This window comes from Sminthopsis crassicaudata, chromosome 4 (genome assembly GCF_048593235.1).
Source record: "Sminthopsis crassicaudata isolate SCR6 chromosome 4, ASM4859323v1, whole genome shotgun sequence".
In the NCBI taxonomy this organism is placed as follows: Eukaryota; Metazoa; Chordata; class Mammalia; order Dasyuromorphia; family Dasyuridae; genus Sminthopsis; species Sminthopsis crassicaudata.
In genome coordinates this window covers 388850489-388877724 of record NC_133620.1, presented here as the reverse complement: position 1 = coordinate 388877724, position 27236 = coordinate 388850489, and the positions used below count along the sequence as shown (strand labels likewise).

General features: G+C 31.5%; 1 protein-coding gene across 2 annotated transcripts in view; it reads right to left on the bottom strand.

Moving 5' to 3' along the window:
• RYR2 (ryanodine receptor 2) overlaps nt 1-27236 on the bottom strand; it is a 699155-nt gene that overhangs the window by 317355 nt on the left and 354564 nt on the right. For both annotated transcript variants that reach the window (XM_074262493.1, XM_074262494.1), the window contains 3 exons: nt 25424-25528; nt 14822-14925; nt 2587-2670 (listed from right to left, as the gene is read on the bottom strand). In XM_074262493.1, coding sequence (XP_074118594.1) covers nt 2587-2670; nt 14822-14925; nt 25424-25528 — 293 coding nt within the window. The remainder of the gene's footprint in view (nt 1-2586; nt 2671-14821; nt 14926-25423; nt 25529-27236) is intronic.

Sequence of the window (27236 nt, the reverse complement as noted above, 5' to 3'; positions counted from 1 at the left end):
CCATAAATTGATTAAAAAAACATTCCTTCAAGACAAAGGAAGGATGATGTCTCATCTCTATGATGCTATCAATCTTACAACCAAAGATATATTTTCTGTTCTGTTCTATGTTCTATGCTTATAAAAATGAGTTACATCTCTAATTCTTTGTCTTTGGCTAAAAACTGAGGCAACCATTGACCCATTTTATTCTCAGATCACCAGCCCTGATAATAAAATGCTATCTTGCTCAGAGAATTGTACCTCAGTTTACTTTTCTGTTAAATTTCACACATGACACAAGCACTCACAGAGACTTGGTTACCCCCAAAGACATTTTATCCCTGACCATCTCTTCTAGGTAGCCCTAGTTCTAACTTAATATTGGAAGCTCCCAACACATTGGTATTGGAAGAAGAATTGGGATCCTACATGTTCCACATAATTACACATTAAGCTACTATTACTAAGTAACTTCTCCCCTGAGGATCACTCCAAATTCATCATCCTATATAGATCATAATGACAATTATCTACTATTCCCCAATTTATTCTTTGTCCCATCTCAAGGAATTCAGTTTCTGACTTTCAATCTTCCTCTTTTCTTCTATTCATGCCTTTGTACTTGGAAACTTCCACTTAACTTTCTAACTTCTCAATACCTCAAACTCCTTAACTACTATCACTTAAACATCTATATCAATTCATGTATACAGAAGGATGGACACACCTTTAATAACACCGTTAACTACTTGTTCCACAACTGAAAACCCTATAACTCATTTACATCCATTCATACATTATATAATTCACTCCATCTCCTTCCTTAAATTAGTCTTCCCTTCACTCATCCTTTCCCATCTCTTCCTTGTCAACTGAGGCTTTTGGCCTTATACAAAGAAAAACAAGATAATTCACCATTAAACTCCTTTTTCTACAACTATTAAACCTTTTAATATCATCCCTCATCTTCTACTTACATGTCTCAGACTTTGATATACATTTTCTTTGCCAAGGTCAACATACATCCGAGATCCTACCTCCTCCTATCTTCACTTCCCACCTTAATTCTCCTCAACTATCTTCAATCTCTTCATCTACTGATTCCTTCAGTGTTGCCTTTAAACATATCAAAGTCTCTCCTATCCTTAAAATAATTTCTTTAAGTCTTAACCATTTTTGGCCACATGCAATAGCTTTCCTCCATTTATAACTTCTGGAAGTTGTGGGGACAGGAACTCTTGTATTCACTATATTTGTTGCATTCATTTTCTTTCCCCTCACTCATTTCTTACTCCTTTACAATATTCAATTTTGGTTTTCTCCATAATTACTAAGTCCAATAGAGCTTTTGACATTATTGATCACACTCTCTTTCCTGGAAACTATATGTGATTTCACAATATCATTCATTATTCCCATCTTTCTATGTATCTACATTTTTTTCTAAATTTCTTTACTAAATCATTATTCATATCCAGCTTCTGATCTGTAGATATAAGCTAAAGCTCTGTCATTGGCCCTCTTTTCTTATTTTTCTATATTGTCTCCCTTAGTACATTGACTCCATTGAGTCCCATTGGGAATAATTGTCTCCACTATACAGATAACTCCCAAATCTTCATATTCAATTTTACTAATTCTCTTGAGCTCTAGTCCCAAATTACTATATGACTATCTATTAAATATTTCAAACTGGTTTACTCAAAAGATTCTCAAATTCAACAAAGTCATATGGTTTACCCAAAAGATTCTCAAATTCAATAAAATCACAAGAGAACTCATTGTCTTTTCCTGTAAGTTCATTCCTCTTTCTACTGAAGACACCAGCATCTTTCCAGATTCACAGCTTTTAAGTCATTAACTTCTCACTTTATTCCCCAATATCTATTTAATTACAAAGTCTTTTCTATTCAACCCTGAAAACACACTAATCCAATCACCTCAACCTCTTGTCTGGGCTATTTCAATAGTCTACTAAGGGAGTTCTAAGAAACCATCCTCTACAAACCATCTTCCACATGACCAAAGCAACATTTAAAGCACAGGTCTCTCCATGTTAGATCCTTACTCAAGAAGTTTTGGTAGTTCCCTATTGCCCCTTAATTAAATATAAACTCTTCTTTTTGGAATTTAAAACTCTTTATAATCTTATTTCCGACTACATGTTCAAGTCTTGTTATGTACATCTCTTCCATTTCATAATCTACAGTCAAGACAAACTTGCAGCTCTTCACACATAACATTCTATCTCTGCTCTTTACCTTGCACAAACACTATTTAAATGAACTTTCTTCTCATCTTTATTTTGTCATCAACAACTAGTGCCTTATTATACTCCACACCAAATTACTTTGCCTTTATTTTACATATCTATCTATATCTATATTCATATATACCTATATCTTTATCTATATCTATATCTATAATGTACATATTGTCCTTCCTTGAGGACAGGGACTGTTTTGTTTTCGCATTTTTATCCCCATTGCCTAGGGTCACATATGATATTATAGTAGGTGCTTAATAAATGTTTATTGATTACATGGTTGGACTAAATTTATCCAGACTATTTTAGGTTATTTTAGATATCTGAATTTAACTTACTTCTTTGGAAGTTTCATTTTTTTTACTTTTTCTTCAGCATGCTCATCTGATATTCCCACATGACAGCCTAAGGCCAATAGAGTCCTAGAAATAAAATTAAAATTAAGTTATACCAATTTCTGTCATATTTAGAAGCATGATATGTAAAACTATGCTATAGTAAAATACATGCTTTTAGAATTATACAACAGGAATACTTTACTTCCAGATAGTTGAATAGTTACTAAATACATTTTAGGATTATGTAACCAATTGGTGTAAGCTGAAGAACCTTTGATTTTTTTTCTCTTCTTTTAAAATATTTTTGGGCCCTACTGCAATGGTATTTGCCAAAATTTTGTCTTTTTTAGGAGCCTGGTCTAATAAAGAAGCTGGTCTTTTTGTTGTTTTTAATTACTAAACCATCCCATACCAAAATAATGTCAAAATGGATACATGATTTGGGTATAACGAGTAATACCATAAACCAGTTAGGAGAACAAGGGATAATTTACATATCAGATCTTGGAAAAGGGAGGAATTTATGACAAAAGAACTAGACAACATTATGAATGGCAAAATGGACAACTTTGATTATATACTGTGTCAAATTTATAAGAATAAAAGCCATTCCCCAATAAATAAATGGTCAAAGGATATGAACAGTTTTCAGATGACTAAATTAAAGTTATTTATAAGTATATGAAAAAATGGCCTAAATAACTTTTTATTAGAGAAATGTAAATTAAAATAACTCTGAGATACCACCTCATATCTCTCAGATTGGCTAAGATAACAGAAAAAGATAATGATAAATATTAAAGGGGATGTGAGAAAACTGGGATACTAATGCATTGTTGGTGGAATTGTGAAATATGAAATCCAACCATTCTGGAGAGCAATTTGTAACTATGCCTAAGGGGCCATAAAATGGCATATCCTTTGACCCAGCAGTGCCATTACTGGATCTGTATCCCAAAGAAGTCATAAAGGAAGGAAAAGTAAAAGTGTTTATAGCAACTCTTTTTGTGGTAGCAAAGAATTGGAAAAGGAGTACATGGCCATCAATTGGGGAATGGCTGAACAAGTTGTGGCACATGAAAATAATGGAATATTGCTGTTCTTTAAAAAATGATGAACAAGTTGATTTTAGAAAGTCCTAGAAAGATTTATATGAATTCATGCTGAACAAAACAAGCAGAACCAAAAATACATTGTATACGATAACAGCAAGAATGTACAAGGATATGAAAGGCTTGGTTCTTCTCAGTAGTTCAGTGATCCAAAGTAATCCCAAAAGACTTTGGAGAGAAAATGCTATCTGTATCCAGAAAAAGAACTAAGGAGACTGAACATAAATCAACACATACTATGTTCACTTCTTTTTTCTATTTTTTTAAAATTCCCTATAGTTTTTCCCCTTTGTTCTGATTTTTCTCTCCCAACATGATTCATAAAGCAATGTGTATTAAAAATAAATTTAGTAGAAAAAAAATTACTAAACAAATTCAATTCAACAGCCTTTTATTAAGTGTTTACAAAGTACAAGGTACTAAGAACAAAATAAGAAAAATCTTTGTATTCAAATATCTTAATTCTATTTGACATGAAAACATGTAAATGCAAGCTGATTTGGGAACAAAAGAGCAATAACAAGTTGAGTGCAAGTGAAGTTATTCCTAGGAAGTAGTTCCAAGTACCAAGTGAAACTTGCTCTTAAAAGAAAGGCCAGAAGAAAGAGTTGAAGTAATATTTTTTGGGTAAGGGGGATAATTAATAAAATATCTTTGATAGAAGTAATGTAATGTCCATGAAACTTAAGTCTCTCCTTTTTAAAATGGGCCATTTACTTTTCTTTGGGAATGGGAAATTAGCCAAGTGGGAAAAATGAATAGGAAAAAAGATTGTATTTTCATTTTTTCCTAATACCACAATCTTTTTCTCTCCTATTGCCTTCCTCACCCCAAAAGCATACAATGATAATATATTTTGATATGTAGCCAAACTGGATTAAAAATATATTTTATGAATATATGTTGTTTTTACATCACCTACATTTTTCCTTATATCCCTTCATTCTACCAAATTGTATTGACAATTTTTTTTAAAGAAAAAGAGCATAGAAAAAAATCAGCAAAAGTTAATCAATATATTACTAAAAATTGAAAAAAAATGAAATGTCCTCCCTAAATACACACTTTTGCAAGAAAGTGGAAGAGATTATTTTCATGTGGGCAAAGAATTATTGTAATTTTGCAACATTCAATCAATTATTTTGTAATTGCTATTCTTCTCATTTACACTGACATAGTCATCATATATATGTTTTCTTTATTTTCTTTATTTTGCTTTTTCTTGGATTTGCATATGTCATTTCATGTTTCTTTGTATTCATCATATACTATAATTTATTTTAGCATTCTCCCCAATTAATGTTTACTTTGTTCTAAATCTTTTTTACTATAAATAATACTATTATTAATATGTTGATCAATATGGAACCTTTTTTTATTGTCAAAGACTTCCCAGGAAGTTTGAGTGATCTCTGAGTCAAAGACACGTTAAGAAAATGCTTTCCAGAATGATTATACTAATTTATAGTTCATCAACAATATATTACTATGCCTATATTTATAAAACTCCTCTACATTTTCTCATTTCTATCAATTTTCTGTGTCGGAGATTAAATCTCAAATATCGATTTATACTTATAAGATGAATAATAAACTATCATTTATATTGTGCTTTAATTTCACAAAGTATTTTAGAGAGAAATAGATGCTTTTATTACTCCCTTTTTATAAATAAGGAAACTAAGGCAGATAATTTAATTACTTCATCATATAGCTACTGAGTGCTTGAAATCAAATATAAGTTCAGGTCTTAAATCCAGGTTCAGTGTTCTATCAAATGAACCTTCTAGATGACTTACAATTACTGAGCTAGAACATTATTTTATATTACTGCAAATAGTTTATAATTATTTTAAGCATATCTTACTTTTAAAAAACCTAATGCAACCAAGATTAGAAAGAAAACAGAAGACTGGTGGGGAAGGAGGTAGGACTGAGATTAACATCAAGTACCTCTGATAAAGGCCTCATTTCTCAAATATATAGAGAACTTAGTCAAATTTATAAGAATATAAGTCACTCTTCAATTGATAAATTGTCAAAGGATAGGAACAGTGTTCAAATAAATAAATCAAAGCTACCTATTATCACAAGAAAAATTATTCTAAAGCACTACTGATTAGAGAAATGCAAATTAAAACAACTCTGAGATACCAACTTAACACTTACCAGATTAGTTAACATGACAGAAAATGAAAAAAATAGTAAATACTGGTGGAAATCTGGGAAAATTGTTTGTGAAGTTGTGAATTGATCCACCTATTCTGCAGAGCAATTTGGAACTATGTCCAAAGAATTTATAAATTGTACATATCCTTGACCCAGCAATACCACTACTAGAGCTGCATACTAAGGAGATTTTAAAAGAAAGATAGAAAGAAGGAAGGAAAGAAGGAAGGAAAAAAGGAAGGAAGGAATACAATAATAGCAATAGTGTAAATTGATGAAATGTGAACAACTTAGCTATTCTCAGAAACACAAAGATCCAAGACAGTTCCAAAGGACTTATTATTAAAAGTGCTATCCACCTCCAGGTAAAAAACAAACAAACAAACAAACAAAATGATGGAATATGAATCAAGATTGAAGCAAACTTCTTTTTAAAATTTTATCTCTTTCTTTATTTCTTTTAGGAGTTCTTATTGGATTTATGTCCAGTTTGCATTTTTTTTTCTTTGAGGATTTGCTTGAAGATGCTTTTATGTCATTTATTCTAAGTTTGTGTTTGTCACAACAGTCTGTCATAATAGGTTAGTGAAGAGGGTCACAGTCAGTGGAGAAACTCTGGGTAAGGTATAAGACCCTTCAGCCCAGAGGGAATCCACTAGCAATGGCTGATTCAGTTCCTCTAATGGCTCTGGGCCTTCCTGAGAACTCAGGAGATGATGACAACCTATGTTGAGATTGAAGCAGAGTGATAGCAGGTGGAAGAGTGATACCAGGTGGCAAACTACATAGCAAGTTGTTTATGTAGTCCTACATACTCAGAGTTGTTTTTGTTACATTATAAAAAGGGGAGAGCCCTTGAAATAAACAGATTACATTTTTCCACCCTTCTCAGGAGTTCTGCCTCATCACTACTTCACTAGGAAGGTATATTTAATCACCCTGGTATGGGAGCTCTAGAAAGCAATGGTACGTTTTGTCACCCCAACTTGGAGACTCTAGAAAGCAGGACACAACAGGTCAGATTCTGTTTTTGTTGTTTGCTCATTTTATCAACCTATTTCTTGACTTTGGACTTTATTTCAGAGTTGAGCTTTACTTACATTCATAGACAGAAGTAGAGACAACTACTCTGAGCTGAGTTTATATCCTGTTGTTTCAGAACTAGTATGGAGTATAAGTTTTCAGTCCTTCCAGAATTATGATGAAGGAAGAGGTTTGGTCATTGTCCTCTTTGTGTGTTCTTATGGTCCTTATCCAAGTTGGTTCCTGTTCCTTTGAGATCACAACTCTCTGCCACCACTAACCCTGTACTATAAACATCCCTCTCCACTCTGGAAATACAATCTGGAACTGAGTATGGGAAGTGGAGTTTCCAGTACTAGCACAAAAGTCTTACATAAACTCTTTCTGAATAGGTATTCCATCTCTTTAACATTTCTGAATATTGTTAGCACTACTGCTGGTGCAAATGCTGATGCAAATGTTTCCAAAGTCTATTGCTAAAGTCAATTCTGCTATATCATGTTTCTGCTCAAACCTCACTGCAGTATCTATAGAACATTTTTTTCTGTCTCCTAAGCTGTCCTGGGCTTGAAAAAATACTCACTGAGATCTTTTTTTTTTTTTTTTTTGTTATTTCTCTTAAAATTCATTTTAACATGAAAATATTGCAAGCATCCAGAAGAATATGATTCAAGTGTAGGGGAGCTACATTAAAAATAACACAAGATTTAGCAAATTCTATATTTAAAGATTCAAAAGCTTGGAATATGATATTCCAGAGAGTTAATGAATAATGAATTAAGTAAGATGATTAGAAGAAAAAGTGGGAAAAGAACTTAGAGGTATGCAAAAGGAAATACAAAAAGCTAATGAGAAAATTAGAAATGAGCAAATAGAAGTTAATGACTTTATGAGAAATCAAGAAATAATAAAACTAATAGAATGCAAAAACAGAATAATATTTCATTGAAAAAACAATTGACTTGGAAAATGAAGCTAGGATTATAACCGAAAATCAGCTACCCATTCAAAATTAGTATAATCCTTCAGGGGAAAAGATAGATTTTTTTTTTCTCCAAATACATATCAATGCATTTGGAAATTCATGAATTAAATTAATTAAATGCATACCGCCTACATATTAAGCTGCCTAATGGCAAGAAAACTTTAGGGTGACATTTCAACATTTGAATTCTAAAGGAGAGAATGAACTTAGAGAATAAAATAACTAAGAGTAATTAATATGAACTTTTTAGGAATTAGCTTTATCATTTAAACAACAATATGTTATACTGCTTTTTTTTTTTTTTTTTTTTTTAAAGTCAATTCCTATCTTAGAAAAATAGGAATAGACACAGAAAATGTGTATATTGGTGGAGGGAACATCTAGTTTAAAAACACTCCCTATATCAATTAATTTGATACCTTCTTTTGAAATTTAATACCTTAGCATTATTTTCTAGAGCACCAAGAGGTTAAAAAGGACTTAAATAGGGTAAATTTAATTTAATCTATTTCATTTTTATTTAGTTTCCAATTAATTTTTGTTCTATTTTCCCTTTCCCTTTATTACATGTAATTTTTACTGTAGCATGATCTGAATAAAGATGCATTTACTATTTCAGCCTTTCTGCATTTGATTTTGAGGTTTTTATACCCTAAGACATGGTCAATTTTTGTGTAGGTTCTATGAAATGCAGAGAAAAACATATACTACTTTCTGTCTTCATTAAAATTTTTTCCCCAAAAATCTATCATATCTAACTTTTCTAAAATTCTATTTATCTCATTAACTTATTTTTTATTTATGTTGTAGATTGATTTCTCTAGTTCTGAGAGAGAAAAGATGAGATCTTCCACTATGATAGTAGTGCTGTCTAATTCTTCTTGTAGCTCTCTTAACCTCTCTAGGAATTTGGATCCTATACCACTTGCTACATAGATGTTTAGTATTGATATTACTTCATTATCTATGGTACTCTTTAGCAAGATATAGTTTTCTTCCTTATCTTTTAAAATTAGATCTAATTTTGCTTTTGCTTGATCTGAGCTCAGGATCGTGATCCCTATTTTTCTTATTTCAGAAGCATAATAAAATCTGCTCCCACCTTTACCTTTATTCTGTATCACTTTGCTTTAAATGTGTTTCTTGTAAACAACATATTGTAAGATTCTGGCTTTTAATCTTCTGTGCCATTTGCTTACATTATATGGGAGAGTTCATCTCATTTACATTCACAGTTAAAATGACCAATTCTGTATTTACTACCATCTTATTTTCCCCAAATTATATTTTTCTCTTTACTTTTCCCCTTTCCCGCCTTCCCAGTATTTTGCTCCTGACTACCACCTCCCTCAAACATTCCCCCCCCCCTTTTACAGCACTTTCCCCTTTCTTATACCTTTTACCTACTACTTCTGTTCTTCCTTCCATTAGCCTCCGCCTTTCCTTACTCTTTCTCCCTCCTATTTCCCTATATAGTGAGACAAGTTTGTCTGTGAAGCTGAATCTGATATTCTCTCTTTGAGCCAAATCTGATGAGAATAAAATTCATACAATGTTCATCCCTCTCCCTTCTTTTCCCCAATTGTAACAGGTCTTTTTGACTCTTCATGAGATGTAATTTACCCCATTTTACCTCCAGCTCCCTCTTCTTCCAGTACAATTTCCTTTCCACCTCTAGGTTTTTTTTTTTTTTTAATCACAATAAAATCAAATTATACCTGTACCCTCTAAATATACCCATAACAGAGATATAGTTCTCAAGAGTTAAACATATCACCTTCCCCTATAGGGATATAAGCTTTTTAACTTAAAAAAAAAAAACAAAAAACAGTTTTTTCTTTCTTTTTTACATTTTTATGCTTCTCTTGTGTTCTGTACCTGAAGACCAATTTTTTTTTTTTTTTTTTTTTTTTTTTTTTGTTCAGCTCTGGTCTTTTTAAAAATAATAAATAAAATTCATTTGTATCATTGAATTCCATCGTTTCCCAAAAAGATAATGTTTAATTTTGCTGAATAGTTGATTCTTAGCTACAATCCATATTCCTCTGCCTTCTGGAATATCAGATTCCAGGCCCTTCCATCCTTTAAAGTGGAAGGTAAGAGGTCCTGGGTAATCCTGATTGTGGCTCAATATTTGAATTGTTTCTTTCTGGCTGCTTGCAATATTTTCTCCTTGATCCAATAATTGTGAAATATAGCTACAATATTTTTTGGCGTTTTCATTTTGGGGTCCTTATTAGGAGGTGATTGTGAATTCTTTCAATAGCTATTTTACCCTCTGGTTCTAGGACATCAAGGCAGTTTTTCTTGATGATTTCCTGAAAAATGATGTTTAGGTTTTTGTTTTTGTTTTGTTTGTTTGTTTGTTTTTTCATCATGGTTTCTCTGTGAAGTGCCTATGTTTAGGTGCCTCTCCCATGCCCAATTGAAACAAATCTTCTGTGAAGTTCTTCTAAAATATCTTCTGCTGGAAATTTGTTATACTCCAAATGTTTATGAGTTCTATCACTACAAAACCAGTTCAGCGGCTTGATTTGGAATTGATCTAAGGGACACCAGGAGGAACTTAGCTAAAGATCAATATACCATATTTGCTCTCCCTCCTATATTTCATTTTTAATACATATAAACCCAAAGATTCCAGCTTCTGGGATAAGGACTTACCATCTGAAAAAAAACAAAAACATTCTGGGAGAATTAGAAATAGCATGGCAGAAACAAGGCATAGACCAACATCTCACATCCTATATCAAGACAAGGTTGAAATTGATTCATGACATAGATATAAAGAATGATAATATAAGCAAATTAGGAGAGCAAGAGATAGTTTACTTGTCAGATCTTTGGAGAAGGGATTTATGACCAAACAAGGACTAGAGAACATTATGATATGCAAAATGGATAATTTTTATTATATTAAATTGAAAAGTTTGGGTTTTTCAAAAGGTTTTGTACAAACACAGCCAATGTAACCAAGATTAGAAAGAAAACAGAAAGCTAGGGGAAAAATTTTTATAGACAGTGTTTCTGATGAAGACTTTTTTTCCTAAAATATATAAAGAGCCTACTCAAATTCATAAGACTACAAGTCATTCTCCAATTGATAAATGGTCAAAGGATATGAATAGATAATTTTCAGATGAAGAAAATAAAGCCATCTATATTCCTATGAAAATAATGTTGTAAGATGAACTGATGCTGAGTGAAATGAATAGGACTAGGAGATCATGATATACTTCAACAACAATATTATATGATGATCAATTCTGATGCATGTGGCCATCTTCAATAATGAGATGAACCAAATCAGTTCCATTTGTTCAATAATGAATAGAACTAGCTACACCCAGCGAAAGAATTCTGGGAAATGAGTATGAACCACTACATAGCATTTCTAATCCCTCTGTTTTTGTCCGCTTGCATTTTTGAGTTCCTTACCATTATTTCAAAGTCCAATTCTTCTTATATAGCAAAATAACTGTATGTATATGTATGTGTATACATATATATACATATATATATATATATATATATATATATATATATATATATATATATATTGTACTTAAATATACTTTAACATATTTAAGTTGTATTGGTCTACCTGCCATCTGGCGTAGGGAGTAGGGGAAAGGAGGGGAAAAATTGGAATAAAAAGTTTTGCAAGGATCAATGCTGAAAAATTACATATATCTTGTAAATATATCTTGTATATATTTACATATATCTTGTAAATAAAAAGCTATAATTAAAATAATTAATTCCAAAAAAAGAAAATAATGTTGTAAGTCATTATTGATTAGAGAAATGCAAATTAAAACATTTCTGAGGTACCATCTCACTTATCAGATTGTCTAAGAAAAGACAGGAAAAAGAAAATGATAAATGTTGGATAAATGTTTAGTGAAAACAGGTACAATAAAACATTTTTGGTGGAGTTGTGAAATGATCCAACTATTCTGGAGAGCAATCTGGAACTGTCCTGAAAAGGTTATAAAACTGTGCATATCCTTTGATCCAGCAGTGTCACTACCAAGAATATATCCTAAAGATATCAGAAAAGAGAAGAAAGGATCCACTGGTACAAAGATGATTGTAGCAGCTTGTGGTGGCAAGGAATTGGAAATTGATGCTCATCAAGTGAGGAATGATTGAATAAGTTATGGTATACGAAAAGAATGGGATAGTAGTATTCTATAAGAAAATGATGAGCAGACTGATTTCAAGAAAACCTGGAAAGACCTATATTAATTGATGCTAAGTGAAGTGAGAAGACCAGGAAAACATAGTACAAGATTATATGATGGTCAATTAAAATAGACCTCGGTATTCTCAGCAATGCAGTGATCCAAGACAATTTCAACAGACTAGGGATGTAAAATGTCATCCACATCAAGAGAGACAACTAAGGAGACTGAATGAGGATTGAAGCATACTATTTCCACTTTTTAAAAATTTTATTTTTTTTTTCATGATTTTTCCCTTTAGTTTTGATTTTTCTTTTGTAACATGACTAATATGGAAATATTTTTTAAATGATTATACATGTATAACCTCTATCATATTGTTTGCTGTCTTGGAGATGGGGAAGGTAAAAGAGGGAGAAAAAAAATTGGAACCCAAAATCTTACTAAAATGAATGTTAACAACCATCATTACATATAACTGGAAAAATAAAAATATTATTGAAATTATAAATAAATACCTATTCTTCTATGAAAAAAATTAGAGAAACTATAGAACAATATATAGACCCTTGTATTTGAAGGCCTATTTTAAATATGGCTCCTAAATCAGATTATTGATCCACTAAAGAACAAAAATTTGGGAGTCATCTGCATAGTCGTGAAAACTGAATTGGTGGAATATGGATAATATTACTAAAGAAACTATTCATAAAAAGAAAAGTGGCAAGGACATTTGCACATTTAGGACAAATATTGACAAAGAAAAATTTGTTTACCAGAAAAACAAGAGTATTCTGAAAAGTAGAATGAAAAAAGATACAAGAATAATTTTATAGAGGCTGCAAAATGAAAGAATGCTAAAAAGTAGAAGATGGTGAATAATATTAAGTACAACAGAAAGTTTAATGAAAAGAATTCCATTGAATCTACCAATTAGACTTTGCTCAGAAGAAAGCAATTTTGTTAAAAGAACTTAAAAAAAGAGCAAAGTTCAAGGAATTCAATGACAAGACAATGAGCAAATTAAGAAAGAAGCACTAAAAAAGTTTGGCAGGAAAGAAGAAGGAAAATAGCATTTTATTTACATATAAATGTGTAATAATGCAAATCTAAAAATAACCATCCTCCACAGAACTGACTTCACAGATTAATGAAACAAAAAAGCTTATACTTCATCCTTATCTCATATTAAAAAAATTAAGATATTAATTTTTAAGATTACTATATATAAATAAGATATTAATCTAGATGGATAAAGTAAGCCATCTGTATCTTAAAGTCACATACCTATAAGATATTCTGGATTTAAAAAAAAAAAAAGCTAATATACATGTTGACAAATCTATCAAGATTGTTTTTCTTGCTTTTTTCTCAATTTCAAATATTCTTGTCATCCAATATCACAAAGCAATCAAAGTCATTTTTGTAAGACTTCTGAAAATTAGACTTTCAAATAGCTTCACATCCTTAAGAAAAATGAGAAATAAAAACCTAACCCTACTGAAAGATAAGCATAATGACATATTATACACAGAATTGTAAACTGGCCTATCCATTCTGGATAATAATTTGGAATTGTGCTAAGAAAGTATCAAAATTGTTTATGTCCTTGGATCCAGAGTTCTCACTATTACCATAAGGAGATCACAAATAGAAAAAAAAAGATCCTTATCAAAATATTCATAACCATAGTTTTTGTGGTAATAAGAAGTACACTTAATGGATGCCACTGATTAGGTAAGCAAACTATGATATATAAATATCATGGAATTATTAGAGTGTCATAAGAAGTGATCAATATAAAAAATTCAGGGAAATTTACTAGTGAACTAATCCAAAATGAGGATAGAATTATGAAAGAAAAACATATGGTAACTATAACAACATAAACAGAAAGAAATGCTTCTGTAGGGAAGAAAGAAAATTAAAAAGAAATAGAATTCTTTATATTTACCAAGTTCATATTCAAAGAAGAGATGAAAAAAATGTATCTCCTCCCCTATTTGCAGACATGGGGAACAATAAATGTAGAATATTGTATATTTTATCCATTTAGGCTGATATATTTTGCTAAATTATTCTTCCCCTCCCCCTTTCTTTTTTTCCCCTCTTTCGATACAAAAATATTTATATATAAATAACATTTTGTACATTGTCTCCTCCATGAGAAAATGAATCCCCTGAGTGTTGGGACTAAGTTTTTGCTTTTCTTTGTATCCTTTACACTTATTAAATAGTACCTGATTAATTAACATTAATTAAATGATTAATAAATGTTTGTTGAGAATAATAATGATGATTGGTAGTAGTGGTAATGATGATGATGATGCGGGATAGATCCCAAGGAAGAAGAGGATGATATAAATGAAACTAATATGAAAATAAATTATATTGAAATATATTATATTTATACTATCTATATTATATTATTATATAACATGTAAATATAAATACATTTTAATAATATAATCAACTTATATAAAACATGTGGTTTAAAAAGTGCTTTCTGACAACATACCTGTAAATCAAATAATATATTAGAATAAACATTAACATAATATTACCAGGAACATTAAAATTTATTTTAAAAATATCCAATTTTATAAATAAGTATTAACTTAAATATATATATTATCCATCCATTTTGTTAGGGATTATGTGAAACCTGTATTAGCAATAAACTATCAAAAAAGGGCAATTACGTTTATACTTTTTCCCCTTACAATGCAGGTATAGGATAAAACATGCAGCAAACTTACTTTAGTGTCTCAAGGGACATCTGTAAATTGTAATTGCGTTCCTGTTCTGGAAGCTTAGAGAATTCTACCAAGCAGGGGTGTTGTCTCTTGTTGTCATCTCTGACCTGAAAAATAGCAGTTAATTAGTATAAGTTTCCTCACTATTTTAAAGCAATATTTAAAGAAAATATATAAAAATTAAAGAAAAAATAATTAGGTTATTCCAAAAACAATGTTAGTATAAAAACTATCACCAATCCAATTCTACAATATGTTTTAGTATAGAAAGACAATGGGTAACATCTATTTACTTTTTGTGTTAGGAATCAAAATTTATTTATACTCCCACTTTTAAAAATAAGCTTATCAGACTTTTGGGTTTCAGTTTCCATTTAGTCAAAGTACTGTTTCATATACTATAACTTATTCTGTCATAATCTGATAAGCATTCCTTCAATTTCCCATTCTTTGTTATGACAGAAATAACTGATATACATATTTTTTGTACATAGAAGCCCTTTTCTTTTTTTCTTTGATCTCTATACAGACCTAGTAGTGGTATTTCTGGATCAAATGGTAAATACAGTTTTATAGACATTTGGGCATAGCCCCAAGTTGTTCTTCAAAATGGTAAGAACAGTTCAAAATGACAATAAATTAATGTACCCATTTTCACATATCCTAGAGATACATGCTAGAGAACATTTTTTTTTCCCTTTTTCTGTCATTTTCCTTTTCTGTCTTCTGTTGCGAAGCAAAATGACTCCACTTTGTATCTGTGGTAGGCATCATCTCACTATCTGACAAGTCAGTCAAATGTATGCTAAATATGGCACTTTCTAGGATTCTTTGGTTTTCTTGATGTGGCAATTAATTTACACTGATTAAACTTTGTAATAAAATTATGACATGTGTTACTTTTTTATTATTTTTCTTCATTTGCCACATTTGAATACCAATTATCTGTTTAGAGAGTTCAGAATCAAGTTGTTTTAATTTATGATAGATCCTTTTATCATTCTTTCTTCTCACCATTAAGATCTTAATCTTAGCAAGTTGATGCTCTGACTATACTTACATAACTGGAATAATTCCAACTTCAATAATAATTCTTTCCCGATTTAATAAAATACAACCAATTTTAGGGTTTTTCAGTGTTTCTTGATGGTGGTTATGCCCAGCATGTGCCAATTATTTTAATAAGGAGAGTGTTCCTTATATAAAAGCAAGAGACTTCCATGGAGTTTATATATATGTGCCTTCTCCTATTCTTTATTCCCAAATCATGCTTAAATGATGCCTATGTCCTACTATATGTTGTTTACAGGAAACACACCTGAAACAGGATGAGACATTCAAACTAAAAGTAAAAGGGTGGAGCAGAATCTATTATGCTTCAGGCAAAACCAAAAAAGCAGGAGTAGCCATCCTCATCTCAGATCAAGCAAAAACAAAAATTGATCTAATTAAAAGAGATAAGGAAGGGCATTATATCCTGCTAAAGGGAAGCATCAATAGTGAAGCAGTATCAATATTAAACATGTATGCACCAAGTGGTGCAGCATCTAAATTCTTAAAAGAGAAATTAAGAGAGCTGCAAGAGGAAATAGATAGCAAAACTATAATAGTGGGAGATCTCAACCTTGCACTCTCAGAATTAGATAAATCAAACCACAAAATAAATAAGAAAGAAGTCAAAGAGGTAAATAGAATACTAGAAAAGTTTGATATGATAGATCTTTGGCGAAAGCTAAATGGAGACAGAAAGGAATATACTTTCTTCTCAGCAGTTCATGGAACCTATACAAAAATTGATCATATACTAGGGCATAAAAACCTCAAAATCAAATGCAGTAAGGCAGAAATAGTAAATGCATCCTTTTCAGACCATAATGCAATCAAAATAACATTTAATAAAAAGCCAGGGGAAAATAGACCAAAAAATAATTGGAAACTAAATAATCTTATACTAAAGAATGATTGGGTAAAACAGCAAATCATAGACATAATTAATAACTTCACCCAAGAAAATGACAATAATGAGACATCATACCAAAATGTGTGGGATACAGCCAAAGCAGTAATTAGGGGAAGTTTTATATCTCTACAGGCCTACCTGCATAAAATAGAGAAAGAGAGGGCCAACGAATTGGGTTTACAACTAAAATTGCTAGAAAAGGAACAAATTAAAAACCCCCAGACAAACACAAAACTTGAAATTCAAAAAATAAAAGGTGAGATTAATAAAATTGAAAGTAAAAAAACTATTGAATTAATTAATAAAACTAAGAGTTGGTTTTATGAAAAAACCAACAAAATAGACAAACCCTTAGTAAACCTGATTAAAAAAAGGAAAGAGAAAAAGCAAATTGATAGTCTTGAAAATGAAAAGGGTGAACTCACCACTAATGAAGAGGAAATCAGAACAATAGTTAGGAGCTACTTTGCTCAACTTTATGCCGATAAATTCGATAACTTAAATGAAATGGAAGAATACCTTCAAAAATATAGCTTGCCCAGATTAACAGAGGAAGAAGTAAGTAGTCTAAATAGTCCCATCTCAGAAAAAGAAATAGACCAAGCTATTAACCAACTTCCTAAGAAAAAGTCCCCAGGACCAGATGGATTTACAGGTGAATTCTACCAAACATTTAAAGAACAACTAACTCCAATGCTATGTAAACTATTTGAAAAAATAGGGATTGAAGGAGTCCTACCAAATTCCTTCTATGACACAGACATGGTACTGATACCTAAACCAGGTAGATCGAAAACTGAGAAAGAAAACTATAGACCAATTTCCTTAATGAATATTGATGCTAAAATCTTAAATAAGATATTAGCAAATAGACTTCAGAAAATCATCCCCAGGATAATACACTATGACCAAGTGGGATTTATACCAGGAATGCAGGGCTGGTTTAATATTAGGAAAACTATTAGTATAATTGACCATATTAATAATCAAATTAATAAAAACCATATGATCATCTCAATAGATGCAGAAAAGGCATTTGATAAAATCCAACATCCATTCCTACTGAAAACGCTTGAGAGTATAGGAATAAATGGACTATTCCTTAAAATAATAAGGAGCATATATTTAAAACCTTCAGTAAACATTATATGTAATGGCGATAAACTAGAACCTTTCCCTGTAAGATCAGGAGTGAAACAAGGTTGCCCACTATCACCATTACTATTCAATATAGTACTAGAAACTCTAGCCTTGGCAATAAGAGCCGAGAAAGAGATCCAAGGAATTAGAGTAGGAAATGAAGAAATCAAGTTGTCACTTTTCGCAGATGACATGATGGTATACTTAGAGAACCCCAAAGACTCTGCTAAAAAGCTATTAGAAATAATTCAGAATTTTAGCAAAGTCGCAGGATACAAAATAAATCCACATAAATCCTCAGGATTTTTATACATTACCAACACAATCCAACAGCAAGAGATACAAAGAGAAATTCCATTCAAAATAACAGTCAATAGTATCAAATATTTGGGAATATATCTACCAAAGGAGAGTCAGGAATTATATGAGCAAAATTACAAAACACTTGCCACAAAAATAAAGTCAGATTTAAATAATTGGAAAGACATTCAATGTTCTTGGATAGGCCGAGCGAATATAATAAAGATGACAATACTCCCCAAACTAATCTATTTATTTAGTGCTATACCAATCAGACTCCCAAGAAACTATTTTAATGACCTAGAAAAAATAACAACAAAATTCATATGGAAGAATAAAAGGTCGAGAATTGCAAGGGAACTAATGAAAAAAAAGTCAGAGGAAGGTGGTCTAAGTGTACCTGATTTAAAGCTATATTATAAAGCAACAGTCTCCAAAACCATTTGGTATTGGCTAAGAAATAGACTAGTTGATCAGTGGCATAGGTTAAGTTCACAGGGCAAGATAGTGAATAAAAATAGCAATCTAATCTTTGACAAACCCAAAGATCCCAAATTTTGGGATAAGAATTCATTATTTGACAAAAACTGCTGGGAAAACTGGAAATTAGTATGGCAGAAACTAGGCATGGACCCACATTTAACACCACATACTAAGATTAGATCAAAATGGGTCCAAGATTTAGGCATAAAGAACGAAATCATAAATAAATTGGAGGAACATGGGATGGTTTACCTCTCAGACTTGTGGAGGAGGAAGGAGTTTGTGTCCAAGGGAGAACTAGAGACCATTATTGATCACAAAATAGAACATTTTGATTACACCAAATTAAAAAGTTTCTGCACAAACAAAACTAATGCAAACAAGATTAGAAGGGAAGTAACAAATTGGGAAAAAATTTTTACAGTTAAAGGTTCTGATAAAGGCCTCATCTCCAAAATATACAGAGAATTGACTTTAATTTATAAGAAATCAAGCCATTCTCCAATTGATAAATGGTCAAAGGATATGAACAGACAATTTTCAGATGATGAAATTAAAACTATTTCCACTCATATGAAAGAGTGTTCCAAATCACTATTGATCAGAGAAATGCAAATTAAGACAACTCTGAGGTATCATTACACACCTGTCAGATTGGCTAAGATGACAGGAACAAATAACGATGAATGTTGGAGGGGCTGTGGGAAAACTGGGACACTGATGCATTGTTGGTGGAGTTGTGAAAGAATCCAACCATTCTGGAGAGCAATCTGGAATTATGCCCAAAAAGTTATCAAAATGTGCATACCCTTTGACCCAGCCATACTACTACTGGGCTTATACCCCAAGGAACTACTAGAGAAGGGAAAGGGTCCTGTATGTGCCAAAATGTTTGTGGCAGCCCTTTTCATAGTGGCTAGAAGCTGGAAGATGAATGGATGTCCATCAATTGGAGAATGGTTGGGTAAACTATGGTATATGAATGTTATGGAATATTATTGTTCTATAAGAAACGACCAACAGGAGAAGTACAGAGAGGCTTGGAGAGACTTACATCAACTGATGCTGAGTGAAACGAGCAGAACCAGAAGATCATTATACACTTCAACAATGATACTGTATGAGGATGTATGCTGATGGAAGTGGATTTCTTCAACATAGAGAAGAGCTAATCCAATTCCAATTGATTAATGATGGACAGAACCAGCTACATCCAGAAAAGGAACACTGGGAAATGAATGTAAACTGTTATTTTTACCTTCTGAATCCAATTCTTCCTGTGCAACAAAAAATTCGGTTCTACACACATATATTGTATCTAAATTATACTGTAATATATTTAACATATATAAGACTGCTTGCCATCTGGGGGAGGGGGCTGGGGGAGGAAGGGAAAAAATCTGAATAGAAGTAAGTGCAAGGGATAATGTTGTAAAAAATCACCCATGCATATGTACTGTCAAAAAATGTTATAATTATAAAATAAAATAAAAAATTAAAAAAAAAAAAAAAAAGAATTAATTAAAAAAATAAATAAATAAATGATGCCTATGAGGCAAGCCTGGGTGACTAGAAGGATGGTAGTACTAATGACAGTAATGTAATAATCTGTACTACAGAAGACATGTAAAAAGATAAGTACACTGATGCACTCTTGTTAGAGCCACAAATTGGTTCAACTGATTTGTAAAATAATTTGGAGTCATCCCCCCCCCCAAAAAAAAAAAAAAAAGGTACATACTCCTTAATTCAAGTCCATAAGGATTGATTAAGCATCTACTGTGTGACAAGCATAAATACTATACTAAATACTAGAGATATAAGGAATATAATCTCCCCTCAAGGAGGTCACAATCTAATGGCAAGGAGAGAAATAACAAGCACATAAACATGTACATTTAAACTATATTCAGTTATTTGAACAAAATAGAGAAAGAGAAGATTAATGAATTGGGCCTGCAACTTAAAAAGCTAGAAAAAGACCAAATTAAAAACCCCCAAACAAAAACCAAACTTGAAATACTAAAATTAAAAGGAGAAATCAATAATATTGAAAGTAAAAAAAAACTATTGAATTAATAAATAAAACCAAGAGTTGGTTTTATGAAAAAGCCAATAAAATAGATAAACCTTTGGTAAATCTGATCAGAAAAAGGAAAGAGGAAAATCAAATTGTTAGTCTTACAAATGAAAAGGGGGATCTTTCCACCAATGAAGAGGGAAATTAGAGAAATAATAAGGAGTTACTTTGCCCAACTTTATGACAATAAATTTGATAACTTAAGTGAAATGGATGACTACCTCCAAAAATATAGGCTTCCTAGATTAACAGAGGAGGAGATAAATTGCTTAAATAGTCCCATTTCAGAAAAAGAAATAGAACAAGCTATTTATCAGCTCCCCAGGAAAAAATCCCCAGGACCAGATGGATTTACATGTGAATTCTACCAAACATTTAAACAACAATTAGCCCCAATGTTATATAAACTATTTGAAAAAATAGGGGATGAAGGAGTCCTACCAAATTCCTTTTATGACACAGACATGGTACTGATACCTAAACCAGGTAGATGGAAAACTGAGAAAGAAAACTATAGACCAATTTCCTTAATGTATATTGATGCTAAAATCTTAAATAAGATATTATCAAAAAGACTTCAGAAAATCATCCCCAGGATAATACACTATGATCAAGTGGGATTTATACCAGGAATGCAGGGCTGGTTCAATATTAGGAAAACTATTAGTATAATCGACCATATCAATAACCAAATTAACAAAAACCATATGATCATCTTAATAGATGCAGAAAAAGCATTTGATAAAATCCAACATCCATTCCTACTAAAAACGCTTGAGAGTATAGGAATAAATGGACTATTCTTTAGAATAATCAGGAGCATATATTTAAGATCATCAGTAAGCATAATATGTAATGGAGATAAACTGGAACTTTTCCCAGAAAGATCAGGAGTGAAACAAGGTTACCCACTATCACCATTACTATTCAATATTGTATTAGAAATGCTAGCCTCGGCAATAAGAGTCAAGAAAGAGATTAAAGGAATAAGAGTAGGTAATGAGGAAATCAAACTGTTACTCTTTGCAGATGATATGATGGTATACTTAGAAAATCCCAGAGATTCTAATAACAAATTATTAGAAATAATTCACAACTTTAGCAAAGTTGCTGGATACAAAATAAATCCACATAAATCCTCAACATTTGTATACATCACCAACAAAATGCAACAGCAAGAGATACAAAGAGAAATTCCATTCCAAACAAATGTTGAGAATATAAAATATTTGGGAATCCATCTACCAAAGAAAAGTTAGGAATTATATGAGCAAAATTACAAAACACTAGCCACAAAAATAAAATCAGATTTAAATAATTGGAAAGACATTCAGTGCTCGTGGATAGGCCGAGCAAATATAATAAAGATGACAATACTCCTCAAACTAATCTATTTATTTAGTGCTATACCAATCAGACTCCCAAGAAACTATTTTAATGACCTAGAAAAAATAACAACAAAATTCCTATGAAAGAATAAAAGGTCGAGAATTTCAAGAGAACTAATGAAAAAAAAAGTCAGATGAAGGTGGTCTAGCTGTACCTGATCTAAAGCTATATTATAAAGCAGCAATCACCAAAACCATTTGGTATTGGCTAAGAAATAGACTAGTCGATCAATGGAACAGATTAGGTACAAAGGACAAAAAAGGGTACATCTATAGCAATCTAGTGTTTGACAAACCCAAAGATACCAACATTTGGGATAAAAATTCATTATTTGAAAAAAACTGTTGGGAAACCTGGAAATTAGTATGGCAGAAATTAGATATGGATCCACACTTAACACCATATACCAACATAAGATCAAAATAGGTACATGATTTAGGCATAAAGAATGAGATCATAAATAGATTAGAGGAACAGAGGATAGTCTACCTCTCAGACCTGTGGAGGAGGAAGGAATTTATGACCAGAGGAGAACTAGAGATCATTATTAATCACAAAATAGAAGATTTTGATTACATCAAACTAAAAAGTTTCTGTACAAACAATACTAATGCAAACAAGAAGGTCTCATTTCCAAAATATATAGAGAACTGACCCTAATTTAAAAGAAATCAAACCATTCTCCAACTGATAAATGGTCAAAGGATATGAACAGACAATTCTCAGATGATGAAATTGAAACTATATCCACTTATATGAAAGAGTGTTCCAAATCACTATTGATCAGAGAAATGCAAATTAAGACAACACTGAGATACCACTACATACCTGTCAGATTGGCTAAGATGACAGGAACTAATAATGATGAATGTTGGAGGGGATATGGGAAAACTGGGACACTAATACATTGTTGGTGGAGTTGTAAAATAATCCGGCCATTCTGGAGAGCAATTTGGAACTATGTCCCAAAAGTTATCAAACTGTGCATACCCTTTGATCCAGCAGTGCTACTATTGGGCTTATATCCCAAAGAAATACTAAAGAAGGGAAAGGGACCTGTATCTGCCAAAATGTTTGTGGCAGCTCTTTTCATAGTGACTAGAAACTGGAAGATGAATGGATGTCCATCAATTGGAGAATGGTTGGGTAAATTATGGTATATGAATGTTATGGAATATTATTGCTCTGTAAGAAATGACCAGCAGGATGAATTCAGAAAGGCTTGGAGAGACATGAACTGATGCTGAGTAAATTGAGCAGAACCAAGAGAACACTATACACTTCAACAACAATACTGTATGAAGATATATTCTGATGGAAGTGGATATCTTCAACATAAACAAGATCCAACTCACTTCCAGATGATCAATGATGGACAGAAACAACAACACCCAGAGAAGGAACACTGGGAAGTGAATGTAAACTGTTAGCACTACTGTCTATCTACCCAGGTTACTTATACCTTCGGAATCCAATACTTAATGTGCAACAAGAAAGTTGGATTTACACACATATATTGTATCTAGGCTATACTGTAACACATGTAAAATGTATGGGATTGCCTCTCATCTAGGGGAAGGAGTAGAGGGAGGGAGGGGAAAATTTGGAAAAAATGAATATAAGGGATAATGTCATAAAAATTATGTATATATACTGTCAAAAATTATAATTATAAAATTAATAAAAAAGGTATGTTGTCTAGAAAAAAATAAATAAACTATATTCAGGATAAATAGGAAATAATTAATAGAGCAAGCTTCTAAGAGTAACAGCTATTGGGGAAGCCTTCCAATAGCAGCTGTGATTTTAGTTGGTACTCAAAAAAGGCAGGGGAAGGAGAGCATCAGAGGCAGGCAGAACAGCCAGAAAAAATTATCTGATGTTGAGATGATATGTCTTATTTGTCGAACAGCAAAGAGGTCAATAACACTGGATCAAAGAGTATGTTGGGGTGGAAGGTGTAATGTGTAAGAAGATAAGGGGTGATACATCCTCAAGGGTTCAGAATACCAGAGGATTTGCATTTGACCCCAGAGGTAACAGGAAGGCAATCTGAGTAAAAGGGTGATGAGTTCAGACCTACATTTAAGAACAATCACTTTGAAATCTGGAGGATAAAATAGAATAATAAGAGACTTGAAGCAAGTAGATCTACCAGTAGACACTTGTAATAGCAGAGATGTGAGGTGAAAGGGTCGTGCACCAGATGGTGGCAATGTCACGTTTGAGAGATGCTGAAAATGTGAAATTGATAGGCCTTGGCAAAGATTCAATAGAGGAGGGAAAGGGAGAGATAACGAAAAGGTGCAGATGATGCCTTTGTGGCAAGCCTGAGGGACTAGAAGAATGGTAGTACTAATGACAATAATCGGGAAGGGGAGCATTTAGGGAGAAAGATAAAATTTCACTTTGAGATATTTTGAATCAAAATAGCTGAATTATATAATATTTGCTTAGCATACGATTCAAATTAAGTAGCTTGCTTACTCTGTGACTCAGTTTACTCACATGAGAAATAAAGTAATATTTTATTCTCCTAACTAATTTCCCAGAATGTGTAAATTTGTTTGACACTTTTTAACTATTCAGGAATCTTGAAATAAAATTAATAAATTAATGATAATATTACAATTATTATTCTGATAAATAAGATAAGTTGCCTAAATTATATGTAGGTTATGAATATACAAGAACTAAGATACATTTATGACAGAATAAATTCAGAATATAAAAAATAGAAAAACATTTACTTTTTATTTCTTATTTTATCTCTGATGTATAGGAACTAAGACATTAAAAACTGCCTTTGGTCTTTTAAGCAGAATGGCTATAATAATGACAAAAAGGGATCAAATGCTCAGGCTATTAATAAAATAAATAAAAAACCCAAATGAATTTCAAAAAGTGATACTGAATTAATTTAGAAAATATAAAAATTTCAATCACATAAGACATCATAAATAGTTAAGTAAGAAAACAAAACTCATGGTTTGTATTTCTAAATTATATTTTGAACACATTTTCCTCCAAATAATTAAATTTAAAATTAGAAAAGCAACTAATCCCTCAACCACCTTACCAATAATGTCATTCCCTCTACTAAAAGAAATAATTGTTTAAAAATGGCGTTTTGTATTTTTCATTTAATTGCTTATGGATAGAAATTAGTAAATGGAAGGATGAGTAATAGTGAGTTATGTTTTCCAGAAAGATTAATTAACAGAACATTAAAATAAATTTCAAAATCATGTACCGGTCCATATTGCCAGCCAAGTTCAATTTTATTCATAACCCATAACTCATGGATGTTCTCAGCTAATTTTTCTCTGATTCGTTCCAGATGAGGAGGTAAAACAATCTAAAAGAAAAAAGAACACATCTTAATGATTTCAGTAAAGCACCTGTCAATTGCTTTTAATATTAATTAGAAATAGGGGAAAAGTATAAGATTGGTAAAGGAGCTTCAAGAAGAAAAACTCTCTCAGTAATATAGGCATTTTCTTTGCAATTTGTAGTTTTAGAAAATGGGTTAAATCACTGAAAAATTAAGACACTCATCCATAGTCACATAGCCAATATGTGATAGAGATGTGTAACGTGGTTCTGACAGCAGTTTTCTGTTCATTAATTCACAGCTCTCTATCACTGATTATCTTAATTTAAGTGAATGTCTGATAAGCCATTACAATTAGAGTAAAAAAATCCTGAATCAGACATTCTATGTGATTTTTCTTTGGATGATACACTTTAGGGTTTGTTTCTTGTTTTGATAACAGTTTCAGCTTACCATGTAAATTGATGAGCAAAAATGGGAAAAATGATAGAGCAACAGTTGATAGGTGCATAATTTACCAAGAATAAATTGTTAGATATCATTTATTCAAAAATAATCATTCAAACTTCACACTGTCAGTGCTGTGAATGATAACACTGGTCATATCTGAGAATTTTATGATAATGAATTTTGTACCTTTCCCAAGTCTTTCCAAATAGTTCAGTGTCTAAACTAGTTTGCTCATATTTCTCTGAATTCTACTTGTTATATTTAATATGTAATTGAGAAGTAATTTTAATTAATTCCACATAAAGAAGTTAAAAAGGCTTTTTAAAAATAGCTTTGGTTTTAATTTATCAATTTCTTTTTCACAAAATTGATTAGTAAAATTTCCATTTAGTTCAGCCAATATGTAATGGCATACAGTTTCTATTTCCTTTATTTGAAGTATAAAAGTGATGGCAATATTAGCTAGTTATGTCATATAGCATTAGGAATATGCCTGAAGATCCTCTGGTACAATACAACTCTCCACATATATTTCCTTTATATATCACAATTAACTTATTTCCTCTAGAAAGAAAGCTAAGATACTATGTCATCAACAAAACATGTTCTGTGTTACTAAACAAGATAGTAAACTTTAACTTTAACATAAAGATAACAGTTACTCAAATAGCATCAGTCTCTCTCAAATTCTGATATAATCTATTAATAAACTAAAAAAGCAGGCAGAATTCAGGTCTCTCTGGATGGTGTTTTTAAACTAGTTCTCACTGTAAAGCAATATACTCTCATTATGAGAAAGAAAGCAAAAGAAACGTGAGGCTCCATTACTATAAAGCAGTGTAAGTCTGAGAAATCAAGATACTTATGAGACTACTTTCTGTTCTGTGTATGTATATGTATAAGTCTATATATTGGAGTCTTCTCTGGACTATCCGAAGCTATAAACAGACACTATACTAAGGATATAGGGCAGTGATGACTGCCACAAAATTGATAAAAGCAGAATTCTTAATAATGTTTGAGCCTTTCCCTATTCTTTTAAACATAATAGTCTCAGAAGCCATGAGACCTTGGCATTTAGTGTTATAGAATCCTGATAACTTGCCAATTTTAAGTTGTGGAAAACAACTAGTATTATTTTTCTTAAACTAAAACTATTAAAATAAAATCATTTATGATTGATAGGCATGCCATAAATATATCACTTGAAAACAATATTTGGATTTTATTTATTTTATAACTCCATTAAAGAACCCAAAGGCAAGTAAGATGAAAAACTGGA